The following is a 27,929-nucleotide window of genomic DNA, read 5'->3' as shown; positions in this document are numbered from 1 at the left end:
ATGTAAGATGGCGCCCAGGGAGCTGTGAGGCGAAAATAATCTGTCGGAGTGGGAAAAAAAGGGAAACCGTCAGGACGGAGGAGAGGTTCCGAGAGCGGAGCCGCTGAGAGTGACGGGGTGGCGGCGGAGAGAAAAGAAGGAGAAGCCAAGGCCGCGCCGGGGGAGGAGGGGACGGGCTGCCTCCGGACAACGAGCAGCGGGGGAGGTGAGTGATACGGGCGGGACCGCAGGGCCTCAGCGCCCCGAATAGAAGCGGCGTCACTGCCGGTGTGAGGCAAAGAGCGTCCCCGGAGCGAGGATCGTCCCCCCTCACCCCAGCGCCGTGTACACTCACTGCGCGCTCCCGATCTTCTGTCACAGCCCGTGCGCGCCCCCGCCCGACGCTCTCACACTGGGGAAAAAAAAGCGCGGGATCCCCCCCCCCCTCTCCTCACCGCCGCGCGCAGCACTCGCACACCATATCCCTCCGCTGCCACCTCTTTCTTTTCACTGAGAAGTGGCGGCGGAGGAACACCACCCTCCGTGGCCTCACCCGCGGCAGCTCTATCACTAGGCGCGTCTGAGAACCTCACTGGGATCCGTTATTATATTGTCGCCAGCCTTCTGAAGGAGAGCTCGGTGCGCGTCACCGCGACAGTGCACAGCGGCGTGGACGCGCATCAATCGCCGCGTCTCCCTCTATGCGCGCATGCGCATCCCCGATAGACCAAGAGGGCGGGACCAGGGAGAAAGGAACGATGGCAGCGACGAGAAGGGACAGGACGCAGGGCAGACACGGTACGGTACCGCCGGACGGGCGGGTCACCACGTGTGGAGGACAGTGACTAAGGCAGACTCGGTGACCAGAGCCATTGGGTCCTGTACCAGACGGTGGACAGTCCCCCGCGGAGCGATGTGTAAATAAGTGACGCCGCCCCGGTTATTACACAGGGCGAATTGTCCATCCCCGGCCGCACTGTCCTGGCCTCCATAGTGGTTACTCTGAGGTGATCCCCAGCAAAACCTGCACACTGTGCTTTGGATTTGTAAATGATGATGAAGGATTCGCGGACTGCGGTATCCCGGCCGGTGGTCTCCAGACCCCACCTCCTCATCGTGTGCACGGTGCAGACGTCGCAGGACGTGGGAAATCACATTAATGCCCGGCCCGCTCACTGCGCCCCGGGCAGCTCCATGCGCTGACCCCTCTGTACAGAATGTGGATGAGATTGGTGCAAACTGCAATATATATATATATATATTTTTTTTTGTTCACATAAGTGCCGGATCGTGTGAGCAGGATGGTTTATTTCCATTGTTCCGTGCACTGCACATCTGCTACAATTACCCTCCTCGGATCCATCCCCCACTCCTTCACATTTACTGTAACACTAAATCCCAACTGGACTCATCACATTCCCAGATGTTGGAACTTCACTAATCCTAAAATAACATGTCCCAGCGATCTGCTGTCGCTTCATAAGATATAACCTATAGACTATGCCAGACACTTGTGCCACTGATGAGCCTGGCTTGTGGAAAAGTGTAAGGTAACCAGTAATGTGCCCAAGTAAGAATGCAAGTACCACGATGAGACAGGAACACAAGAATGGCATCAAGTCAGGTGGATCCCATTACATTTATCACCATAATCCTGTATTTCCCGTACCCCCCTGCTTCACATTACTGGACTTTAGATTTTCTGTAAAGTTTTCTTAAATACATTTGGGCAAAAATCTGGTGTGCCAGCTTGGCCATAGTGGGGAGGGTGTTGGAGTTGTAATGTTCCTGTATGGGTGCAGCACTGGAGAAGTTTAGAGATGAGGATGTGGCAGGAGAGGACAAAGTAAAATGTGCCAGGCTTGTTTTCCAGAAACTGTCATGGTGTTCTTGATGGCCATTTCTCTTTGCTAGAAAACTTGTTGCTGCACCTTGGCCAGTAATATACATTAGGGCATTGCAGCTGTAGATGTTGCTGTAAATGGAGAACCAGAAGTCCCAGTAGCATGTGACAAGCATGCTTAGAAAACTACAACTAATTTCTGGTTTCTTCCTTCATACCATAGTGGGCTGTTTCTTGTTCTTGCCACTTTTTCTAGTCCCATATTCACCGTCCGGCAGTGATGTCTGGAAAGGGTCTGGGTCTCCTGACTCTACAGCCTTGTAGGCATACAGGAAATCAGCGGTCAGTCATAGAATCATAGAATCGTAGAGTTGGAAGGGACCTCCTGGGCCATCTGGTCCAACCCCCTGCTCAAAGCAGGATTCGCTAAATCATCCCAGTCAGATGTCTGTCCAGCCTCTGTTTGAAGACTTCCACTAAGGACCGCAGAAAAAAAAGCTACTGGTTACATTTACGGACTGTTGCCTACCCAGTCCAGACTTCGTAGTCCATACTCTGACCGTGATACACACTTGCAATACCAGCCTTGGATCTAGTTCTGGTTTTATATTTACACACACATCATGTATAGAATAGTCGTCACGTGTCTTTCATAATTGTGTTAGCTTAGTGGGTCGGTGAGTTTACACAGATATATTAATACTGGAGCATACGGTAAATATAGAAGTCACAGATCATGGGGAATGTCCCTGCCTGGCTGGTATAATATACTTTATACTATTGTAATGGAGGCTGTTTGCAATAGCGATCCATATACGAGAACAGAAAGAAGGATGTGCCATGCTGGCCCTCAGCTCTTTCCACATGTCCCTGGATCCTTTTGCTTCCTTTTCCCCCCTCCCCGCTGGCTTTGTGCACGAGCCTCCATTGTAGTAGCAGAGTCCTGTATCACGCGGGGCGCGTTCACAGCCGGAACAGATGCTTTTGTAGGAAGGGAATTCCCTGACAGAGACAAGAAGGGAGGGTGAACAGAGGCCTGGGTTCAGCAGGAGGCCACTCGGTCCCCAGGTCACTGCTGAGTGACACTAACCCATCCATAACTGCAGCAATTATCTGTTTATTGGTTTCATGGGGTGTAAGGCAGCTAAGGTGGGCATGGACTGAACAATTGCAATTAAAGATCTCACTGTTTACATTGATAGTAGACATCATCACACCCGCTCTGTTTTCTTGATCATTAGTTCCCATGCAAGTAGATAATTTTTGCGATTATGTGAACAATTTTGCACTAGAAATGCATGATTATGTAGTTTGTTTGTTCACCATCCTTAAAGGGGGGGTGATCTTCATGCCTATGGGCAATATTAACAGCCAGTACCCTTATGTTTGCTAGTAAATATCTTTCTGTTCTGCTGGCCTACCCTAATTCCAGGGCAGTTTGAACGTGTTAATTATTTAAGCTTTCTATTAATGGTAAATTGATTAGCAATTTTAGCCTTTAATTATTGACTTCTGATTGCAGGATTTGAGTGTGCGCTATGAATAACTCTCTGGAAAACATTTCGTTTGAAGAGTATGTCCGCTTGAAAGCTCGGACCGTCCCACAACACAGGATGAAGGAGTTTCTGGATTCATTGGCTTCAAAAGGATCCGATGGCATGCAGGAGTTTCATCAGCCCCCCACCAGCACCATGGTGTATCAGCAAGGGGCCAACTGTATTTACACAGACAGCACAGAAGTGGCTGGATCGTTACTGGATCTGGCTTGCCCTGTGACCGCGAGTGTTCAGCAACAGGCCCAGCAAGAACAGCAAATCCAAGTGCAACCCCATCAAGTGCAGGTGACTGATCATTCTTTTACTTTTTGGTAATTAATGCACTGTAAGTTGCTGTCACTGCAGAATATCCTCGCATGGTTTTAGTTTGGATGCATTGAGGTTGCTTAAAGGGGTTCTACAGTTTTAATAATGGGGTTATTGACTAATGGGTAAGCACGAAAGGTAAATCTATACCCATAGACAATAAAATTGGCTTCATATAAGTTGTCGCTTGTATAGATGGTATATACCTTTTTTAACGACACTCATTATATACGGCTATAGAACCCCTTTAATAACGTTCGTTTGAACTTACATTTTGCTTCCGTCACACTAGTCGAAAATTATAGATGTTTTACAATGAGGAAGCCTGATCCTCTAAATGAAAGGGTCACAATATTTTTACATGCCTGGAGATTTGAGATGTCTGAAGCCTTTTTTTCTTTAGCTCACGATGTTGGTGGCTGAGTTTCCATTGTTGATTTCAGATTCCCGATGTGCTCATCAGACCTTGGATCCACTACCCTGCCCCTCAACTGAATCGAATCAACCTCTCTCCCGAGGGGTCGCAGGACTCTGGTATTTCAGAAGATTTGTTGGTCAGTTTCCCAAACTCCCAGGCTATTTACATATATATATAAATCTGCAACTACATATTCTCCTAAAATTTGGGGCAACACTTCCAAGTTCAGATTAGTTTTCAGTTCAAGGATAAATTGTCCTGATCTGGAAGAAAGTAACAGTTCCCTTACTTATAATCTTGTGCTTTACGCAGTTCTTGCATAAAGACTTTTTTTTTTTTTTTATGCATCAGTAACAATATTGCTGGAAAGCGTGTATATGATTCTTCTTTTCCCCCTGCATTGGAGGTGACAGGCTTAATATTTGTATGAATTTATGGCTCCAGTAAATTGATACCATGAGAACAGTGGTAACGCTTTCAATAGACAGGAAAAGATTAGGTCATGTACTTGTGTATTGGCTTAATCACATGACCATATAGCCGCCATCTTTTCCGATTTGTTTTATGTCCGTAATTCCCAGTCTTGTTTGGGCTGTCTTCTGACCTGAACGAACAGTTTTGTAGGCTTATAGGATGCTGTTCGTTCTGGTCAGGAGACCAACAGTGGGGCTGGGAATTGCAGCCATAACACGGAACAAGAAAGTCCTGATAAAAACAGGACTGTTGAAGTATAGTGAAAATATAGTTTTTGGCGGATTACTTGCACAACCTTTTGTTGCTTTTTTATCTGTCATAAGTTTTTATACCTTGTGATATAATGACAGGAAATTACAAGTCAGGAATACACTTTGTGAAACATGGAACCGCTTAATAAAGTAGAGCTGTATACCAGACCTGAAAAGAGGGACGACCCATCTCCTCCTGGATGTTTTGCATTTCATTATCGGCACAACTATAACCCTCATACCTCGTTGTCTCAGGGCATCTCCAAGTCCTATAACAGGCACCTAATGAAAGCAATATAATAATTATGTGCAGATGGATCCAATTTCATGCTGGTTCACGCTGATCATTTCCGTCCCTGGTGGTATAATTCTCACTGTTGGTTTGTTTTTCTGTGCAGTTATTTATTCAGTGTTTCATACAGGTTTTTTTTTTTTTTTTTTTTTTTTAATATTACAGTTGCAAAACTTTGTTTATTACATAGTGGAATGCATTGAAGCAAAAAAAATCATAACAATGATCAATGTAAATCAAAATTGGTATGGCTTTGGAATGATAATCAAAAGCAAAGGGGAATATCAAATTACAGGCTGATCCAACTTCAATGTAAATGCCTCAAGACAAGGAAAAGATGCTCAGTATTGTGTTTATCCCTCACATGTCTGTATGACCTCCCTACGACGCCTGGGCATGCTCCTGATGAGGCGGTGGATGTTCTCCTGAAGGATCTCCTCCCAGACCTGGATTAAAGCATCAGTCAACTCCTCGACAGTCTGTGGTGCAACGTGGCGTTTGGGTGAAACGAGACATGATGTCCCAGATGTTCTCTGTTGGATTCAGGACTGGGGAGCGGGCAGGCCAGTCCATAGCTTCAATGCCGCCTTCAAGCAAGAACTGCTGACACACTTCAGCCACATGAGGTCTAGCATTGTCATGCATCAGAAGGAACCCAGGACCCAGTGCGCCTGCATATGGTCTCACAATGGGTCTGAGGATCTCATTCCGGTACCTAATTGCAGTCAGGGTACCTCTGGCTAGCACCTGGAGGGCTGTGCGGTCCTTAAAAAGAAATGCCTCCCCACACTTACCCAATTCCAAACTGGTCATGCTGGGGGTGTTGCAGGCAGCAGAACATTGCCCATGGCATCTCCAGACTCTGGCACATGTGCTCTGTGTAAACCTGCTCTCATCCATGAAGAGCACAGGGCGCAAATGTTAAATCTGCCAACTTTCGTATTCTTTACCAAATGCCAATCGCCCTGCACGGTGTTGGGCTGTAAGCACAGCACCCACTTGTGGACGTTTTGCCCTCATACTATCCTCATGGAGTCTGTTTCTCACAGTTTAAGCAGACAAATGGATGTTAGTGGCCGTCTGCAGGTAATTTTGCAGGGCTCTGTCACTGCTCCTAGTGTTCCTCCTTGCACAAAGGAGGTAACGGTCCTGCTGCCCCCTTCGTGTTTCCTGGTGTACTGGCCTGTCTCCTGGTATCTGTTCCTTACTCTGGATACTATGCTGACAGACTCCTATTCCCTTTTTGCCACAGTTTTCATAGCGCAGCTCATCCAGGATGGCACATCAATCTTAGCAACTTCTGTGGGTTTTAAACTCCACCTCATGCTACTGTACAGTATCTCTAGGGGTGAGAGCAATGACAAGATGCAAAAGTGACCAAAATGGTCAAAAAGGACGAGAACAGAGAAATGGTCTGTCGTAACCCCCTGCAGAACCACTCCTTTATAGGGGTTGTCTTCCTAATTGCCATTCATTTCTACCTGTTGTCTGTTCCATTTGCCCAGAAGCAGGAGAAATTGATTCACAGAAGTGTGATTGACTTGGAGATACATTATGTCCTTTAAGTGTATACAACAATACTGACAACACTGAGCAGAGTTAAGTGTTTGACACATGGCAAGAGCCAGCAAACTTCACTTACACCATTTTTGCTACGATCATGCCAACACTTAAGCCTAATTATATTTACAAAAATTGTACACAAAATTGCAAATCTTATGCATATATACTATTAAACAGACTTAAAGGGTTAATGTGGGACTTTAGGGTTTTTTTTTTTTTGCTATGAACTTTTCCTCCTGTTTTTGCCCTGTGATGATCTGTTCCAGCTAAGAGAGGTCACGCACCATTTCTGTTAGCGATTCTCCTGCTTCAGGTGATGTCACATAGAGCAGCTACTTCTCTTCCTCTTTGCTCTGTCAACTGGGCGTCACTGCTGATGTCATGCTGATTGAGAGCACTTATTTGCTATGTTTTTTATCTTGGCATTATTAATTGATATTCACTTGTTTTCCAGGTGCAGCAATCTCCCCAGCAGGTGACTGCCCAGCAGCTCTCGCCACAGCTCAGTGTCCATCAGTCTAATGAGCATCCAATCCAAGTACAAGTCCAGATCCAGGGATCTGCTCAGTCTCAAACGGCACAAAATGTACAGACGATACAGACTCAGTCCCTCCAGTCTGCCAATGCTGCACAGCAGCTTACAAACTCCCAGTTACAGGTGGCTCAGATCCAGGTGCAGCACGTTCAGCCTGGCCAGCAGATGCAACCCACGGACCTCCAGGATGACCATATACAACACCAACAGATACAGGCACATATGGTGGCAGGACAGTCGGTGGGCAGTGGGATTCAGATACAAACAGCAGGGGCGCTTTCACCTCCTCCCTCACAACAGGGCTCTCCGAGAGAGGGAGAACGACGATCTAGCACTTCAAGCGTTCTCCAGCCTGTAAAGAAACGTAAGGTGGACATGCCCATTACTTTGTCATATGCAATTTCAGGCCAGCCAGTTGCAGCTGTACTTGCAATTCCACAAGGCCAGCAGCAAAGTTACGTTTCCCTGAGGCCAGATTTGCTGACAGTGGACAGTGCTCACTTATATGGAGCCACAGGCACCATTACAAGCCCCACAGGAGAGACTTGGACAATCCCAGTGTATTCAGCAAATTCCCGCAGCGATTTGCAACAGCAAAACATAACCCACATTGCCATCCCTCAAGAGGCCTATAATACCGTCCATGTCACAGGCTCTCCCACTGCCATGGCTGCTGTAAAACTAGAGGATGATAAGGACAAAATGGTAAAAAATCATGAGGAAGTAGTGCAGACTCTGGCAAACTCCCTTTTTCCGGCCCAGTTTATGAATGGGAACATCCACATTCCGGTTGCTGTCCAGGCAGTGGCAGGGGCTTATCAGAATACGGCACAGACTGTCCACATATGGGACCCCCAGCAGCAGACGGCGCTGCATGAGCAAGTGCAGCAGCATCAGCTACAGGTAACCTTCGGTGCGGGGTGGAGGACAAAGTCTGGGAACCTTATTGTTTACACTTGTTATAATAACGTATAGATTGAAAGTCACCGGAATTCACATATGCATGTTCTGTAAGGAGAGTAAAGAAGCCTCATATATAAAGCCATAAATGTGAAATTAAATACACCTTAGGATGGTAAAGACTGAACAAACTAATGTTCGGGACTGACTTGTGAAGTCATTGGAGCCAAAACCCACATTGGATTATAGCGTAGATCGTACATGTGAATACACACCAACTATGTGTCTCCTGAACTGACATCCTTGTATATGTCTGAGGTTGTTAGTTCAGATCAGGAGACCCAAACTCGGGCAAGGAATTGCGGTTGTTAACATACAGTATAATGTAAAACATGGCCACTCCAGTCACATGAATGCACCCCTAGATGTAGCACTGTGACAATACATACAAAAATGCTTCAGCACTCTGCAGACAATTGCATGTAGTAATAAATATAATCTTTTATTTTTATATAGTGCTAACATATTCATATTACAGTTTGCACACATTATCATCACTGTCCCCGATGGGGCTCACAATCTAGATTCCCTATCAGTATGTCTTTGGAATGTGGGAGGAAATCGGAGTAAACACGGGGAGAAAACTCCTTGAAAACAAACTCCTTGCAGATGTTGTCCTTGGTGGGACTCGAACCCAGGACTCCAGCGCTGCAAGGCTACAATACTAACCCCTGAGCCACCATGCTGTTCACATTTGCTGCACACAATTTTTTTTTTTTTCTGCATATTTTGATCAAAGCATGTGAGCCCATCAAGACGACTCCTTTTAGATGGGACCCTCTATGCTAAACAGACTCGCCCCTCTGTGGCAAAGGGTACACTCGCATACCATATTTTACAGTCTGTTATGGCCACAGTCCCCCTCAGCCTGACCCATATATTCCTATGAGGCTGTTGGTTGAGGTCGGTATACCTGCAGTCAGGCTGTCATTGCAGCCCCAACACATAAATTAGTAATAGTAGTGTGAATGCACGCTTAGTCTCAAATGATCTGTGGGAAAATTTGTATCTAGCTATTCTCTATTTTATCTAAAAAACATATCTGGATCCTGCTTTTCCCAATTTCATTTGGGTCTTTGCACAGAGAGGGAAGTCTGTTTAGCACAGGGTCCCATCTAATTAGGTTGCCTTATAGCTGGTAGATGGGCTCACACACTTTAATCACTATGTGCTCTAGGAGCCTCATATTTATGTGTATTATGTCTGTAATTCATGTTTTCATTGTTAGGCTTGTCTTCCCCGCCCTCCCCCTTAAAAATCTGTTACTATGGGTGACTTTAGTTTTTGTATTTTTTTTTATTTTTTTTTTATGCATAATAGCAGGGAAAAAAAAGCCGTAAAACAACTCCATACACAGTACTTATGCATAAGTTTACTATGTGATGTCATGGTCGCTCTCTGGTTTCTCTGTTTACATACGGCTTTTAATCTCATCTGACTGTCTCCTTTCTACACAATTCACAAGTGTTTGCACATGCAAGGTTTGGTTGGTCAAGTTTAGTTATTTTTGGCCTCACTGAGCGAACATTATGGGACGACTAAGAAACAAGTTCCTTCTTTATCCGGTACTGACGTAGATATTTTAGAGTCTATCTTTATTTCTCCCTGACGTAAAATTCTTTGTGTAAAGAGAAAAAATGTAATGAACTTGATGAGAATCATATGATGATGGGATTTGTCTTGACGAGCCATGATGATGATTAACCTTCATATTCTGTGAAAAGGCCGATTACTACCTATGACTACATAAATATGCATCATGCTAGTTGAGAGTTACAGTGGTTACAAGAAGTCTACACACCCCTGTTTAAAGTTATATTTTTTTGTCGTGTAAGAATCATACCAAGAATTATTTCAGAACTTTTTTCACCTTAATGTCACCCATAATTATTTGTACAACTCAAAAACAAATGTTTTTGGGTGAAAAAAGAAAAATAACAAAATGTTGCATAAATGTGCACATCCTTATACTAAAACTTTGTTAAAGTCACTTTGAATTAATGACAGGACTCAGTCTTGTTGGGTTGACATTTATCAGCATTGCAAATCTAAAATTGGCGATCTTTGCCCCCTCTATTGCATCTGTATAATTGGGGTGGGGGGCTTCTCCTGTGTAGAGAGCCCTCTTAAGGTCACCCACAGATTTTCACTTGGATTCAGATCTGGGATCTGGCTGGACAATTCCAAAACTTTTATCTTCTGGCAAAGACATTCTTTTGTTCATTTGGAAGTATATTTAGTGTCATTGTCGTGCTGAATGGTGAAATTCCTCTTCATTCATTCATTTATTTTTTTTTTTAACCAGAGGCTTGAGGGTATGTGCATACAATCAGTAAACGCTGCCGGTTGGATACTGCATACTTTTGAAGCGTCCAGATGTTACAGCATAGTGGATGCGATTTCAAAAAATCCCATGCCCACCATGTGTCCATAAACGCCCGTGGCTCACTCGCAGAGACGGACATGTGGCGTGTCTCTCTCCAGACTGCAGCATGTCTATTTATTTTGCGGAGATGTTAGCCTCTGCAAGATAAATTTCACCCGTACAATGTATTAGATGCAGTAAATCTGCATTGTTCAATTAACATGTGTGGATTCGCCTGCGTTCATTAGCCGTCAGCGCTTTGGATGCAGGAAACATGCGATGCGTCCAAAGTGCTGCCAATTCCTGATCATGTGCACATACCCTAAACAACAACAACCCTATGGCAATATCCCTCCTCCACCAAACTGTACAGCGGGCACAATGCAGTCAGGTGGGTAACGTTCTCCTAGAGTCACCAAATCCAGACTCCTCCATTAGACGTCAGTTAGAGACGTGCAATCCATCACTGCACAGAACACATCTCCTCCAGAGTCCAGTGGTGCAGCTTTACACCACTCCATCCTACTCTCGACTTTGCGCCTGGTGATGTACGGCTGCGTGCAGCTGCTAGGTCATGAAGTTCCCGGAGGGGGCGCAGTTTTTGTGCTGATACCAGAGGAGGTCTGGACTCTGCAGTTAAGGAGTCAGCTGAGCGTTGGTGACTTTTCTGCCCTCTGCTCAGCACTCGGGGGGGGGGGCGAAGCATATAATCGGTTCTGCGCATGCGCCGGTATTTTCCAGCACGGTCTATACCCCTGAAGTCTTCACATGCAGGACACACTCCTGGGCATAAACCGCATTGGAAAATACCGGCGCATGCGCAGTACCGCTAATATGCTCCACCCACAGTTGGGCAAAGCATACTGTGCAGGCGCCGGAGGCCATTTCAATGTGCAAGCGCGGAAAACGTCATCTGTGATATTCACAGATGAAGATCACGTTCAGGAAGCCGAGGAGGGGGGAGGGGAGAAGGCGACTTAGCCACGCCCATCAGACCTGACTGCGGCGATTTGCATACATCTCTAACAAGATAACAAAGGTATTTATGCATCAAAGGTGCCGGGTCAGGGGGAATAAAAAAATTCTAATATCCAATTTTGCATCCCATAAGGATTCTATCTTTACATGATATCACTAAAAATGGGTGACAGATTCCCTTTAATCATCTAAAGCAGGGATGTCAAACTTAAATACAGACAGGGCCAAAATTAAAAAAAAAAAAAAACTCGGACAAAGTCACGGGCCAACTTTGATATCTATTAACAGCCCTCTACACAGTATAATGACCCCCATATACTCCTCCATACAACGTAAAGGACCTCATAGTCGTGCATACATTATAATGACCCCGTATAGTGCTCAATACAGTATAATGTGGGGTTGGTGCCGGGCCAAATATATTCACCCTGTGGGCCAGAGTTTGACGTGTGATCTGAAGCCTGTTGTGGTTTTTTTTTTTTATATATCTAAATTATATAGGTGGAGGTGAATAGAAAATGATCACATAGAAGATTGTGAGTTAATGTTACACAGGTGTCTGCTGGACCAACCCAGCAATCGTGTAAGTACCATAATGACAGCTGGATAATATAATCATTCACAGAAAGCCTTGCCTTAAGGGATGCTGTTTGTAATATCTAATTATGATCTATGAATCATTTTTGATCGCACTAGTGCACCCACACAGATACTGTAGAGAACATGACTGACGCCAGGCCCTGGAAATCCAGTAATGAAATACATCTGCATAAATGTTTGCTGGTATGAGCTCATACGGATCTGTGCTGGGGAAACAAGGATACGACACATTGGATTTAGTGGTGTTCTGAAGAGATGATCGGCCTTGTGTGTGCGAGGCAGCCGCTTATCCCATTTGTATCGTAATATTACATGTCCTAATCTGATACAGTTGTGCTCAAAAGTTTACATACCCCAGCAGAATTTTTGATTTCTTAGCCTTTTTTTCAGAGACTATGAGTGATAACACCAAAACTTTTTCTCCACTCATGGTTCGTGTTTGGGTGAAACAATTTATTGTCAAACTACTGTGTTTTCGCTTTTAAATCATAATGACAACCCAAAACATCCAATTGACCATGATCAAAAGTTCACATACCCTGGTGATTTTAACACAAATGGGTTTGAATGGCTACTAAGGGTGTGTGCACACGCTGCGGATTCTGCTGCGGATCCGCAGCGTTTTGCCCCTGCGGATCCGTAGCAGTTTCTGCTGCGTTGTACACTACCATTGTATTCAATGGAAAATAAAAAAACGCTGTGCACATGCTGCGGATTATTCCGCACGGATTTGCTGTGGTTTTAAAAATCTGCAGCATGTCAATTCTTTGTGCGGAATCTGTAGCGGTTTTACACCTTCTCCATTGTACAGGTGTCAAACCGCAGGGGAAAACCGCAGGCTAATCTGCAGATAAACCGCTCTTTTGACCTGCGGATTTTGCCAAATCCGCATGGAAAAATCCGCAGCACAATCCGCAATGTGTGCACTTACCCTAATCATAACATCCTCACCTGTGACCTGTTTGCTTGTAATCAGTATGTGTGCATAAAAGCTGAATGAGTTTCTGTGATCCACACAGACTCTTGCATCTTTCATCCAGCCACTGACGTTTCTGGATTGTGAGTCATGGGCAAAGCAAAACAATTGTCAATAGATCTACGGGAAAAGGTAGTTGAACTGTATAAAACAGGAAGGAATACAAAACGATATCCAAGGAATTGATAATGCCAGTCAGCAGCGTTCAAACTGTGATTTTACAAATGGAAAATCAGGAGCTCTGTAAAAACAAAACCATGGTTAGGTAGACAAACAAAAATTTTGTCCGCAAGTGCCAAGAAAATTGTTCGGGATGCAAAGAAAAACCCACAAATAACATCAGCTAAAATACTGGACTCTCTGAAAACTAGCGGTATGGCTGTTTCTAGATGCACAATAAGGATGCACTTGAAGAAAAATGGGCTACATGGTCGAGTCGCCAGAAGAAAGTTATTACTGCGCAAATGCCACAAAGTATCTCGCCTACAATACGCAAAACAGCACAGAGACAAGCCTCAAAAGTTCTGGTACAAGGTAATTTGGAGTGATGAGACCAAAATTTAACTTTTTGGCCACAACCATAAACGTTACATTTGGAGAGGGGTCGACAAGGCCTATGATGAAAGGAACCCCATTCCTACTGTAAAGCACGAAGCTGGATCGCTGATGTTTTGGGGTTGTGTGAGCTACAAAGGCACAGGAAACTTGGTCAAAGTTGAAGGAAAGATGAGCGTCAAATTTGCAATCAGCCCGGAAGCTGCGCGTGGGACATAATTGGTCGTTCCAACATGACAACGATCCAAAACACTCGGCCAACTCGACCTGTCATTGGCTACAGCAGAACAAAGTGAAAGTTCTGGAGTGGCTATCTTGGTCTCCTGACCTCAATATCATTGGGCCACTCTGGGGAGATCTCAAGCACGCAGTTTATGCTAGACAGCCCAGGAATTTACATGAACTGGAGGCTTTTTTTTTCCAAGAAGAGTGGTTAGCTTTACCATGTGAGAACCTCATGTAAAGAACCTCATCCACAACTACCACAAAAGACTTCAAGCTGTCATTGATGTTAGAGGGGGCAATACACCGTATTAAGACTTGGGGTATGTGAACTTTTGATCAGGGTCATTTGCATGTTTTGGGTTGTTAATACGATTTTAAAAAGCGAAAACACAGTAGTTTGACAGTAAATGGCTTCACCCAACCACTAACCATGAGTGGAGAAAAAGTTTTGGTGTTATCATTCATATTCTCTGAAAAAAGGTCAAGAAATCAAATTATGCCAGGGTATGTAAACTTTTGAGCACAACTGTAGGTATGATGCATCATTGCCTTTCCAGCCTAGGCAGAGTCCTAAAAAGTGCTATTGCAGGGCTACAGAAAGCATCCACTCGGCCTTTGTAATTTGTCCACGCCTTGATTCTATGGTTTTGAACACTGTTTTCAATGCTTCCAAAAGTGACATGCACGGCTAAAACTTGAACCCCTTCTTGCTCTCTGACTAAATATTAAAGTGGATCTGCATCGGCCAAGTAGTTGCAACGATTGACGCTACAATAACTCATTTGGTGGTCATTTAAGTACCTTTTCCATGAGCAGTACAAATAGTATGTGGATGAACGATTGCATGGGGACAGAATGGGGGGGAAATGTGCTGGCTGTTGTCACTCTGCAGACAGTTTGTGAAGGTGCCCAGCACTGTCCTGGTAAGAGTCCCTTTTTTGTGATAGGTTTTTAATAAAAAGATGCAACACAAACAGAACTCGCTTATAAAACAGACAGATATCCAGTGACCTGATACCAATGTATCTGGCTTCTTTTGTGTAACCAAAAATAATCACTGAAATGGTGCCCCAAACTGAGATATGTAAAAACTACAACATGTCCTGCAAAATAAAAAACAATCCCATATAGCTGTACTGATGACCTCTTTGGGTCTGGGCGATTTATGTTTATTTTTTTGCTTTATCTGTCCTATGGGGGGTTTGGGTGTTTTTGTTTTTTTTTTTTGTTTTTTTTTTTTGCTGAAAGGTATCCCGTTGGTTGCATCGCTAGGGAGCGTGAGAATTGTCGATTACAAAATTTCAAAGCCACTGTCCAACTAACATGAGCATTCGAATAGTTAAACAGTATTTATTGTGGTCAGTGTCAATCGCAGCTGTTTTAGGCAGATTCTAGCTATGTTATTACTCTGATTGCTGACGTTACGAGCAGATACTTGCGGCATATTCTCTAATAGCTGCTGTTATGGGCAGATTCTGGCTGTGTATTATGCAAATTTAATGGTGTGTATTATTTTCCCCTCAGTCCCAAACCGTTCAGATCGCAGAGGTTGAGCCACCCCCACAGCCCTCCCCCGATATGATGCTGCCAAATATACTGAAACCAGAAGAGGGATTAGAAGTATGGAGGAACTGGGCTCAGACAAAGAACGCTGAACTGGAAAAAGACTCCCAAAACAGACTGGCACCCATAGGACGTATGTATAAATTGTCCTTAAACCATAGGGAGAATGCTTCTAGCTTTATATTATGTTCCATTCGTCTTGGGACAACTCCCAGCATAGACCTTCAAGACCGGACTGTGGCCGTAAGATGTGACTTTGTGAAAAATATTTCATAGCATGTTACATGATGCTTTTTTTTTTTTGCTTCAGGTTGCTTTATCTATTCTATCGCTTGCTAAGTGTAAGTGATTTGTGGACCCGTGTAATTACAGACCATGTGTTTGGGAAAGGGGAAGGATTAGGTGCAGTAGCCAGAATTATGAGTGACCCCCAGGAATTACAAGATCAGACAAGCTCTGATGTAATGAAATAGTGCCAGGCAGTAAGACGAGTTCTGGTCTCGCTACTTGACCAGGTATTACAATACAATGGTCTCTTTATATGTCTCCTTCCAGGACGCCAGCTCTTGAGGTTCCAGGAGGATCTCATATCTTCAGCAGTTGCAGAGCTGAATTATGGATTATGTCTCATGACAAAAGAAACTCGCAACGGCGAAAATGAACCCTATGACCCAGACGTACTCTACTATATTTTCCTTTGTATTCAGAAGGTGGGTAAAATTTTACTTGGTTATGGTTGTGTTTTGTGACATAACTTTAGGGGGGTATAGTGCAAATTCAGTACTTTGTGTGTGTTGTTTTGTTTTTTTTTATATATATATACATGTATGTAATCTTTCTTTTCAGTACCTTTGTGAAAATGGAAGAGTAGACGATATATTTTCAGATCCTTACTATATAAAGTTCACAGAGTGGCTTCACCAAGTTCTGAAAACATTTCAGCCAAGAATTACAACCCTTGGTAAGCTATCCCATATTCTGTAATTGGTTAGTATTCCACATAAGTTGCAGAAAATTAATCCTTAAAGGATTTTGTGCATTGATCTATAACCACAGCTTGCTTAGTTGTGAGGCCTTGTCCCGCTCTAGCATCTTGGGCCTGTCGCCGCTCTCTTCTCCCTGATTGACATTGCCGTTCCCTGATCCATTTGAATTGTCTCACATCCTTTATGACTGCTTAATCTTTGCATAGAAATCTATGTAGCCACAGAACTGAACTGAAGTGACACCTCTACCACAGCTCTGCCATCAATGTCATCTTTGTATTTCCATGAAGACCAGCCACAGGCTGAGCTTCATAGGAGATTGTGAATTTATTCTGCAGTATCACAGCATATTGAACAAGCCATCAAGCAATTGCAGGTTCAAGAGCCTAAAACAGTGAAGATGAAGAAAAAATTAGTTTTCTCTATCGGGGACACAGAAACCATGGGTGTATGCTGCTGCCACTAGGAGGCTGACACTATGCAGAAAAAAAGTTAGCTCCTCCTCCGCAGTGTACACCCCACCGACAGGAAGTAGGATGATCAGTTTAGCGTAGTGTCAGTAGGAGGTGGACACGGGTCTTTCATTAGACCCTTATCTACCTCAATGTGCGTTGTTCCTTTTCAGGTACCAAGAGGGATACAGTGTGAATGGTCACAACTGTACTCCCACAAACAGTCTGAGTACGGCGTGTACTGCCACCCCGTATCCTCATACGTCTAGCCGGCCGGACCCAACCCCTAGCACAGAAGCGTGCTTAGGTGATCCAGACCTGGTCCTGGCCCTTCGTCTCCCACCTACTCGCCCACCAGAGCCTGTTAGTTGGATGAGACATGACGTCCTGCAACAGGTTTCCGGACGTCTGACACCACAGGGAAAGAGGTAAACGTAAGAAGATGGGTAAAGAAGAGGAAACCCCGCTCTCCTGCCGCTCATGTGGGGAGCTTATTCCCTGCCGAGGTTGGCAGTTCCCTCACCTTCCCTCGCCAAGTGCTGTGTGCTCCAGGCATCCCTCAGCTGGTTCCCTATTCAGCAGTATAGGCGACGGTGGGCAGCAGCCTACTCTCCTCAGCGCGGGGCTCCCGCCCCACCGCTTCCCCCGCACCCGACTACCTTTCTGGGAGGATCCAGGGGATAGCTCCAGATTTTTTCGGGCCTCCACGCCGCCCCCCCTTCGTCGGCGGTATCCTAGGTCTAATCTAGGCCCTGGCGTCAATTGCGGCCTAGTCCGCAGTAGCTCCGCCCCGTCCTCTTGTTTTGGGCGGGCTTTTTCCCGCCGTCTTCCCTCAGCCACTCCCGGCGCAAGCTCCGCCGTCCGGCCGGCTTCCCTTGTGGCGCAGAGAGAATATCCTCGCCGCCATCTTACTGCTCCCAGAGCGTACGGTTAGCTCCACCCCCGTTCACGCTGTGCAGAGTGGAGTTTTGCACAGCGCAACCTTTCTGATGTGGGCAGGCCATATGGATGTGAGTACTGGGGATGACTATATCCTGCCTGCGGGCAGCGCGGTCCTCGTCACCGCACAGTTTTGCTCTCACTTGCAAAGTGTGATATGTCTTGAAGCTGTTATTCTGGAGCTCAGCATCTTCCCTGCGTCGGTATCCACCACAGCGGTCATATTTTCCCAGCGTGGGTCACGGTTAGTGTCTTCACCGGACCGGACCAACTGTTTCTTACCTAGCTCCCTTCAGCCGAATCAGGGACAATGTAGAGTATAAGCCCCTCATAGAATAATTAGGCAGGGCCACACTTTCCGTTGGTACTGTGTCGGAGCAGAGAATCCATCTTAGCAATGGCGTCTCATGTGAAATGCGCTAAAGTCGTACAGTCTCTGGAGCAGTACAGCCACTAACGTAATGGTTTTCTGGAGCCGTACAGTCTCTGAAGTAATTGAACGCTAGAACTGTACAGTCGCTGCCGTAATAGTACTCTGGAGTCGTGTAATTTACTGGCGTAAATGTAATCTTCTGCCGCACAGCTTCTAGTACATCAGTATGTCTGGTGTCATGGCACACAGAGCCTTGTAGAGCCACGCTGCTGTCTTCTGTGTTTGCCGCATGGCGTTGATCTGGTAGAAGGTTTCACTCACACGTTTTTTCCTCTGATTCTGTCTCGGCTGTTGGGTTTTTCGGCCATTGCACATATGTGCCTTGATTTCAGCAGAGCAACACTCAGCCATTGCTTCACACATAAAGGTGCTGGAGCCCTGGCATAGCATCTACTCCCACATCTACTGCCCACAGGCACTCGCCCTTCCCTTTTTCTGCAGCACCCTCCGGACGCTGTCTTCATACGGCTCTAGGCAGAATAATGTGCGGCTTCTATCTAATCACGTCTACAGTGTTTAGGCCGGCCTTCCAGCTGGATAGAAGTCCGTGTTACCCGGCAATTGTCCGCTATGGTTCAGTGGATAAAGAAGCTGACCACAACTCGCAGGTCCAGAAGTTGGAACCATAGCACACAACAGAGAGTAGAGTTAGTCTCTTTCTGATCCCAGGCCTACGGTTCTACCGTCAGAAGAATTGACTGGTCAGAATCTACTTTTACTACAGACTTCGTGGTACGGCTTACTACACATGAAGCCGTTATTCTATCTGTCGTCAGGTATCCAGACCTAGACCGCAACACAGATGCCGTTCTTCTCCCTAATGCCGTCAGGTATTCAGACCTAGACTGCTACACAGAAGCCGTTATTCTGTCTAATGCCGTCAGGTATCCAGACCTAGACCGCAACACAGAAGCTGTTAATCTGCCTAATGCCGTCAGGTATTCAGACCTAGACCGCAACAAAGAAGCCGTTATTCTGCCTAATGCCGTCAGGTATCCAGGCCTAGACCGCACCGCAGCACAGAAAAGGCTGTCTCCTATACCCTTCTCCGGGTTCTCTCCACGCTGATTTGTTCACAGGATACTTAGAGCCGATTGCAGCTGTGCTATATCCGCTATACAGGCTTCAAAAGCATCACCTACCAGGTACAGTAGTTCGAACAGCCGTATTACTGTGGAGATGTGCCTGAGGTTCACTGCTTCAGTGGTACTGGTGTTCGGTACCGTATTCAGGTGAGTTAGACGCTCTAGCCTTCAAGTTTCTCACGTTCTATTGCAGCAGTATTCTATCCCTTATTGAGCACTTGGATAGGCCTCTACCAGACATGTTTGTCAATACATGCCGTCTTTCTAGTAACTCAAACGTACCCGAGGTCCATCTACTACACCGGTCTGGCTCCACTGTCTAATTTTCAGGTGAGTCAGGAGCGTCCTCTCTCGCATTCCTCGGGGTCTTTTGCAGCCTTTGCCTAAGCTCCCGTCTAATCACCACTCGTGGTGAGGTGCCGGCATTTATTGCGCCTGACGGGCTGCAGCTGCTGTTACAGGCCGCTTCCAGGTGAGTCAAACACACCTTTCAGATGCATATTTCATTTTTAATAACATCTGTGGTTTGTTAACAGTTAAACGTAAGCATTACCATGTTCAGACGGAGCAGATCATTGTACCACAGAGCGGATCTCGGTAGCAACATAACTGGATACTCCACCTTCAGGTGGGTCACACACTCTTGTGTCAGGTACGGTTGATCGCGGTTTGTCTGCGGCATGCTCTGGACCCTAAGTGTGAGTTGCTCCACAGGAGTTTTTTTTGCCACACCTTCTGATCAGTTTACAGTACTGTCCGCAGGCTGTCTTTACTGCCTGTCTTACGCCTATCTTTATGTTTGGCGAATAGTAGTTTACAGGTCCTAGTCTGTCCTAAGGGCCTTCGAGCTACCACAATGCCTAAGCTACTTATCTGTCGGAACTTACCTATTCTTTCTTACAGACGCCAGGTAAAGCCTCTGGCAGGGCAGACATGGGACTTCTGACCGTGACGGGAAAGAGTATCCCACCTCAGACAGGAGTGGGATCTGACTCTGCGCAAGCATTGACCAGGGTAAAAGCTGCTCCAGTTTTGGATCCAAGGATAAGTCTGGTGATAACGCGTTTCTTCCTTCAGCTACAATTGTATCTTTTCCCTGTTATCCTCGAGCGCTTCTTGTCTTAGACTTAGGCAAGCGGGTCTACACACCGCAATTCCCTCCCTGCTCCAGAGGGTCCAGGATGGATTCGGTCGTTTACTTCGTCATACGGATTGACCTGCCTTTCGTCAGCCTAGTTGCCTTCGGGTCTCTATTTAATCTACCTAGAGCCAACCTTCCTTACACATGGACTTTCCTTGCTCGACTAATCTCTTTTCTAAGTCCAGCTGGACTAGTTTTCCATATCCACCCTCATCCCTGTAGGCTGGGTTATCTTCCTTTTGATCTCAGTCTGCAAGGTCATCCAGTAGTCTTCGTTCTACCGGCTTAGTCGAGCAATCAGTTGTCTCTTCATAGCCATCCTGAGCCAACATCGCGGCGATGAGATCCAGGTTATCCCCAGGTTCCATTCAGTACGTTTTCAGTGTTCGACTCTTTAGCAGGTTCTCGGTTACCTGCTCTCAGGTCTTGCCATTTTCTCACAGAACGGATTTCAGCCGTTTCCAAACAAGGGGACGCCTCGGTATATCTCTTTTCTCCCGAGCGTTTCGCAAACTAGACTACTTCTGCGACTACGAACCCTCCGGTTCCAAGTCTTCTACTACGGTCCTTCCTCTCTCAGAAGTGCATCCCTCAGGGATACCAACGGCGAATTCACACAGTAGTTGGCAAGGTCAACCTTCAAACCACCCGCCGCTATATCGTGTCCTCCCTTAGTCTCCACCCGTGTTGCAAGGTTCTATAGACACGTGGCCTAGCTTGCTCATCAGAGCATTCTTCCTGGAGGCCGGTCGGAAGATTTGACCGGCTTCACTGTCCATAGATTTTTCTTGCATAGAGACCTTGGTTTTCGCCTAATCGTTCCCATCTAGGGGTCCATTTGGCTTTCGGTTTCACACCAACTTTCCGTTCCTTCCAGGTGGCTCCAACAGGCCAAATTATTGAGAAGGTCACCGGAAGGACAAGCGCTCTCCTTCCTCAGGCTGCACCCTGTCGTTCTTCAGCGCATTTTCCTCAGCATGCCTTTTTGGGATCTAGGATTGAGCTTTCTTTCGTCCGCCTCAGATTTTCCTTCGTGGCGCTCTCCCATCAGGCTACCTGGCCACAGCAACGGTACTTATCAAGCTCAGGCTTGAAGTATAGAGGTCCTCTGGCCTCCAGGTCAGTGTCTGATCGCGGAATCTGGTCGACATTAGTAGGGTTGCCGGCTCAGGAAGGACTGCGTTCTTTTCAGTACGACACACCGTGCCCAGGCAGTGGGTGTCCTCCCAGCGGTACTCTTTGGGCCTTCGTCTAGCACCTCTACAGTGCGATGATATGTACTCCACAGGTCCATAAGGTTTTTCACAACCCATGCCTAGCTTCGGCAAGTGCCGGTCGGGGTAAAGAAGACCCCGCAGGGGACGAGGCTGACTCCCTCGTCGTGATGGAGTTATTTTCTGTTCCCTGCCCTTGGGGACTGCTTTGGGACGTCCCATGGTTTCTGTGTCCCCCAATAAGGCGATAGAGAAAACAGGATTTTTAGTGGCTTACCGTAAAATCTGTTTCTCTGAGCCTTCATTGGGGGACACAGCACCCTCCCAAGTTGAACAGCTCGGTTTACTGTATAATATTGTTACAGTGTGGATTTCTGTTTTCTGTGGTTTTTATCTCATTTACAGATTGCTTCTCATACTGCTTTCTAACTAACTGATCATCCTCTACTTCCTGTCGGTGGGGTGTAGACTGCGGAGGAGGAGCTAACTTTTTTTCTGCCTAGTGGCAGCCTCCTAGTGGCAGCAGCATACACCCATGGTTTCTGGGTCCCCCAATGAAGGCTCAGAGAAACAGATTTTACGGTAAGCAACTAAAAATCCTGTTTTTAAAGCTTCAATTGCCCCTCTTTCCCACCCCCACCCCTTTTGTGAGTTGAAAAAATAAAATAACCAATTTACCTTGCTTAGAATTTTTTGGTGATTTAGTACTTGAATGGTAAAGTTAATTGTCGTTCAAAACTATGATTCGTCCTCCAAAAAAATGAGCCCTCAGATGGTTATGTTGCCACAATAAAAAGTTGTTTGACTTAAGGGAAGGGAAAAGAGGGTATACAAATGGCCAGGAGGGAAGGTGCATGTGTGTGTTGTGAAGTTATCTGCTGTGTTAAATTATCTTGATCATCTGGACATGTCCTGTCTGCATTTTCTAAAATGTCAGTGAAGAATTTGTGACTTCTTTAATCTCTACATTAGTTCATTATTTTTGCATATTTATTTTGTGTGATTTAATTTTGACTAATTCTATATTTTTATTTTTTTTTTTTCCTCTTCTAGGTTTTGTCATTCCCAGTCATGTGACAGAGGAGATGCTGTGGGAGTGCAAACAGCTGGGTGCCCACTCTCCTGCTACATTACTAACTACACTTATGTTTTTTAATACAAAGTAAGTAATCCATACAGGGAGTGCCGCGTATATGTATAAAGGGTGGCACCATCGTGGGGAACTGCGGTATTCACAGCACTGTAACGTAGTATCAGTAGATACCTGCTGTATATTCTACCATCTAGTAGAGGTGTCCATACAACACACAGCAGATGTCTGGGCTGTGAGACTACTCCTAGGCTGTTGGTCAATAGGATGCTATGACATTTACCCTTACAATCACTTCTGTTTAGGGTCCCTTTCTATAATGCCATTTTTTTACAGCGCTGTAAACTTAAGTAAAACATGGGTATTACAACCTGGCCAGTGTCCAGCTGTGTGACCGATTAGCTCCTGTTCTAACAGCTGGGACTGGAACATTACACACAAATATGGAGGGAACTGTAGATTTCGATGAGCGGGGTAGGGAGAAGGTAACAGCAAAATCTTTGATTCTTCATACTCGTCACCTCACCCCTGACCGTCGCTGTGAAGTCCTTTTTTCTTTGAATTGTCACAGCATTTAAGAGTAAAGCATGAAGCCAGTATCATATTCATGCGGTCTATGGTTTGGACAGTATGAATCAGCCGACAGGTTCCCTTTAACCCTTTTTATCACTGCTGTCGAGAGACTGGCACGACTGAAGAGGACTTCACCCTCCTTTTTGATTTAGGTCAAGTTAGCAGTTGATACAGTTAATGGATTGGTGGAGACCTCTCCATTGAGGGGAAATTTCACCAAGACTTAATGTGAGCATGTCTCAAATTTTGTGGCATCTTCCAGCTGCCTATGTCATGGATTAGATTACATTTCTGTATGATTTATGCTACCGTTAATCTGTTTTCTCTCCCTTATCAGGTATTTTTTGTTGAAAACTGTTGACCAGCACATGAGATTGGCTTTCTCCAAGGTCCTTAGACAAACTAAAAAGAATCCATCAAACCCAAAAGATAAAAGCACCAGCATCCGATACCTTAAGGCCTTTGGAATCCACCAGACAGGGCAACAAAAAGGTAAATCTCTTAGCTTGTGACTGTGAGTTGTGTCCGTGTCTTGCATCCATTATACAGACTCACTCTCTCGTTTCAGGTTTTCCAGTTTCAGATGACATGTACGCCGAGCAAATAGAGAATCCTGAAAATCCCCTGCGATGCCCCATTAAACTTTATGATTTCTACCTCTTCAAATGGTATGGAAAACTTAAAGGGAATCTGTCACCCTTTTTTTGGCTTGCAGCTGCCGGCATAGACATCGGAGGCTTATCTACAGCTTTCTGTAATGCTGTAGATAAGCCTCCGATGTAACCTGAAAGATAAGAAAAACACGTTATATTATACTCTCCGAGGTGGGTCTTGCGGTCCGGTCCGACGCCTCCCTTCGTCATTCGATGACGTCCTCTTCTCCAGTCATGCAGTGCGCAGGCGTCGGGAGAGGTCCGGCGCCTGCACACTGCAGAATTCTGCTCTGCCCTCAACAGGGCAGAGCAGTGCGCTTGCGCCGCAGCCATTACAGGACGGGAGAAGAGGACGTCATCGCATGAAGAAAGGAGGCGTCGGACCGGACCGCCCACCCCGGTGAGTATAATCTAACTCGTTTTTATCTTTCAGGTTACATCGGAGGCTTATCTACAGCATTACAGAATGCTGTAGATAAGCCCCCGATGTCTATGCCGGCAGCTGCAAGCCAAAAAAAAAAGGGTGACAGATTCCCCTTAATGGGATTCTCAATTTGGGGGTTTATTTGTGGAGAAACCAACAATAAAATACAAAGTGAACCAAAGAAATTTGGTTACAATTTGTCTATTTACCTTCTAAATAGAAATTTAGATAGATGAAGGACTCATTTCTGTATATTTGGCTACCCAATATTTTTTTTCCCCTTTTGGAGCTTTGGAAACATACAAAAATTTAAATTGTAAATAGTGAAATGTGCAAAATAAATACATATTTGGTATTGCTGCATGTGCAATTGTCTTAATAAAATATTTATCCTGTATTGTGGATGCCCCACAAAAAATTAACTCCAGAGTCGACTATTTTCAGTTGTCATTTTCCCAAAAATATTTGAAAAGTAATCAATTGTATGTGTCACCAAGCTATCAATCAGAATGTCAGCTCAACATGTAAAGAACAAGCCCTCCCGCAGCTCTATAAATGGAAAAATAAAGTAGCGCGTCTTGGAAAATTGTGACACAAAACTAATTTTTTTTCCACAAATGTTGGAAAAAATTTTTAACCACTTAAACTGAGACTCCCACAACATCACTAAATAGCGTACAGCTCAGGCGATAAGAGATCGCACAGTTTCTGCCTGAGTTGACAACAGCAAGCAGTGTACAGATTTGATAAAAAGCATAGTCTTTCTGTTTAATCCATTCTTCGCTTTGTGGCTGCGCTCTTTAACCCCTTCGTGACCAGAGCTTTTTTCGGTTTTGCATTTTTGTTTTTTGCTACCCTTCTCAGAGCTATAGCTTTTTTATTTTCCCGTCAATATGGCCGCGTGAGGGCTTGTTTTTTGCAGGACGAGTTGTACTTTTGAATGCCACCATTGGTTTTACCATGTCATGTACTAGAAAACGGGGAAAAAAAAATTCCAAGTGCAGTGAAATTGCAAAAGAAAAGTTTTTTTTCTTGTTTGGCTTTTTTTTACTAGGTTCACTGAATGCTAAAACTGTCCTGCAATTATGATTCTCCAGGTCATTAGGAGTTCATAGACACCAAACATGTCTAGGTTCTTTTTTTATGAGTGGTGAAAAAAAATTCCAAACTTTGTTTTTAAAAAAAAAAAAATAAAAAAAAAATATATGCTTGACAAAGACGGGTCACGGTTGAAACGTTGCTATCTGAGGATCAGTAAAGTATCCACTTTTTTCACATTTAATTTGAGTGCTGCCTATTTTTTTTCCTTTTGTCATTTTGGCTGTTTGGACACTGCTGAATAGGTTTTGCACCTGCTGTATTATTTTGGTAGTGCTGCCCTTTTTTCTTGAGATAGAGAGAGAGAGAGAGAGAGATATATATATCTCTCTATGTGTGTATTGTGCCATTTTCCAATACCCGTAGCATTTTCGTGATCTTGGATTGGGTGAGGGCTTATTTTTTGCGTGCCGAGCTGACATTTCTAATGATACCATTTTGGTGCAGATATAATCTTTTGATCTTTCGTTATTGCATTTTAATGCAATGTCACGGCAACCAAAAAAAGGTCATTCTGATGTTTTTACTTTTTTTTTCTCACTACGCCGTTTCGCGATCAGGTTAATCATTTTTTTTTTTTATCAAGCGATTCTGAACGCAGCGATACCAAATATGTGTATGTTTGAGGTTTTTTTTTTTTTTAAATTGTTTTATTTTGAATGGGACGAAAGGGGGTGATTTGAATTTTTAAACATTTTTTCTTTTTATTTTTGGCATGCTTTAATAGAAGCTGCCACAACCCGATCGGCTCTGCTACATAGAGGCAATGATCAGATTGCCTCTATATAGCAGAATTGCTCACTTGCTATGAGCGCCGACCACCGGATGACCCGCGATCACGTGATCTGAAGTATGTACAGATATTCATTATGCAAACTAGGGGGCTGGTCAGTGAGTGATCAGTGACCTGTCAGCAGTCTGCATTATGTATACCTAATCAGAACACCACATGAAGACCTCCTCCTCTAGGCCTGCCCTGGAGCACGAGCATATTATTAACTAAAAACTGAAAATAAAGATTAAAGAACAACCACAATATGGATTTCATCAACCAAGGTATCATTTTAATCAGTATAACGGCGCCGACCTGACACTGTCTGTAGGTTACTATGCACAATTCTGAAAATGAAGGTTCTTGGCATACAAATTGGCCAATGCATTGGAGCCCACCAGCCAAGATAAGGCTACCTCTTTCTGATAGCACTCTAAACCTAATATTTATTAGACCTACCTCTCCCAGGTTAAAAGCCTACAAGTTTAAAGGTGAGGTATATCAAATAAAGACAGCCTTAGAGCGCAGTCAGACGGCCGTATAAATCGGACCGCAATGCACGTACTGGACAGCTGCTCTCCCCACCCGAGCGTGATCACTTCATACAGCCAATTTGTGCGCAAAGTACCTTCATTTCCTATGCTTGAACTTACCCTAAGTGTCATCCAGCATTCTAATCCTCAATCTTATTTCATTTCCAGCCCACAGAGCGTGAAAGGTCGAAATGACACGTTTTACTTGACGCCTGAGCCAGTGGTGGCTCCAAACAGTCCAATCTGGTACTCCACCCAGCCGATCAGCCGAGAGCAGATGGAGCAGATGTTGACCCGAATCCTTATTGTCCGTGAAATCCAGGAAGCCATTGTGGTCGCCGGCGCCACCAACATGCACTAAACAATCGGTTACAGCCACGGAGGGAATGTGATGGTGAAATAAAAATGTACAGACTTTTACACTAAAGACGATGCCTACTTTTTTTTCTATTGGTGTAGTAATGAGGCCCTTTTAGGCTTCTCATGTTTAAAATAAAGTATAAGAAACCCCCAATCTTCATTGTAGCAAACTATACACAATTGTTGAATCTACGAGTACCAAATTCTAGACGAATCTGGAAGACAGTCCTTTATATGATCGGAGGGGGGGAGGTGACACACAAACTTGTTGACAGATACATTTTTGTCTTCCTGCATTTCAAGGGTTTACATGATGGACTTTTGTGGAAGCAGTCGACTATTTTCTTTCCTATAAGGACCTGTATTCTGAAGAAAAACAAAATGTTTAACAATTTTATATTGTGTAATGTATAAAAAAAAATCCACGTAAGCCTAAATATATCGACTTCTTCTCCGGCCCAGGTATCTTGGCCTTAAACTGCTGGCATATGAGCCTCTGTACATTTCTTGTAATATAATATTGTGTATCTGCTGCAGATATATCCAGATTTCTCATTTGTTCCTAATCTTTGTTTTATTAAGAATGAGAAGCATGTCTTTTTAACATGCAACTGATCCATGTGTTTTATTTTCAGGGTTGGACTTTTTGGTATTATTGAGTTGGTTAAAAAGCTAGCCATACACTTAAAGGAATCTGTCACCAACATTTTACTCCCCAAACTTTCTAAATTTGTATT

General features: G+C 44.7%; 1 protein-coding gene across 3 annotated transcripts; it reads left to right on the top strand.

The window, feature by feature from the left end:
• Window positions 1–7: 7 nt before the first annotated feature.
• Window positions 8–27,807, top strand: QRICH1 (glutamine rich 1). Of its 3 annotated transcripts, none has more exons than XM_073575101.1 (11): window positions 8–205; window positions 3,345–3,663; window positions 4,128–4,238; window positions 7,137–8,120; window positions 15,401–15,572; window positions 15,995–16,149; window positions 16,286–16,400; window positions 22,743–22,851; window positions 23,690–23,844; window positions 23,921–24,020; window positions 27,001–27,807. In XM_073575101.1, exons 2-11 carry the CDS (start codon window positions 3,361–3,363, stop codon window positions 27,191–27,193), a joined length of 2,397 nt encoding a protein of 798 aa, XP_073431202.1. In that variant the 5' UTR covers window positions 8–205; window positions 3,345–3,360; the 3' UTR covers window positions 27,194–27,807. The 3 variants fall into 3 exon arrangements, with proteins under 3 accessions (XP_073431202.1, XP_073431204.1, XP_073431203.1); XM_073575102.1 differs by lacking the exon at window positions 8–205 and adding an exon at window positions 557–777; XM_073575103.1 differs by lacking the exon at window positions 4,128–4,238.
• The last annotated feature ends 122 nt before the right edge of the window (window positions 27,808–27,929 follow it).

This window comes from Dendrobates tinctorius, unplaced genomic scaffold, assembly GCF_039654945.1.
Source record: "Dendrobates tinctorius isolate UK_male_01 unplaced genomic scaffold, ASM3965494v1 ptg000041l, whole genome shotgun sequence".
NCBI lineage: Eukaryota > Metazoa > Chordata > Amphibia > Anura > Dendrobatidae > Dendrobates > Dendrobates tinctorius.
Note: the sequence above shows the minus strand (reverse complement) of the source record. Positions and strands in the feature narration are given on the sequence as shown.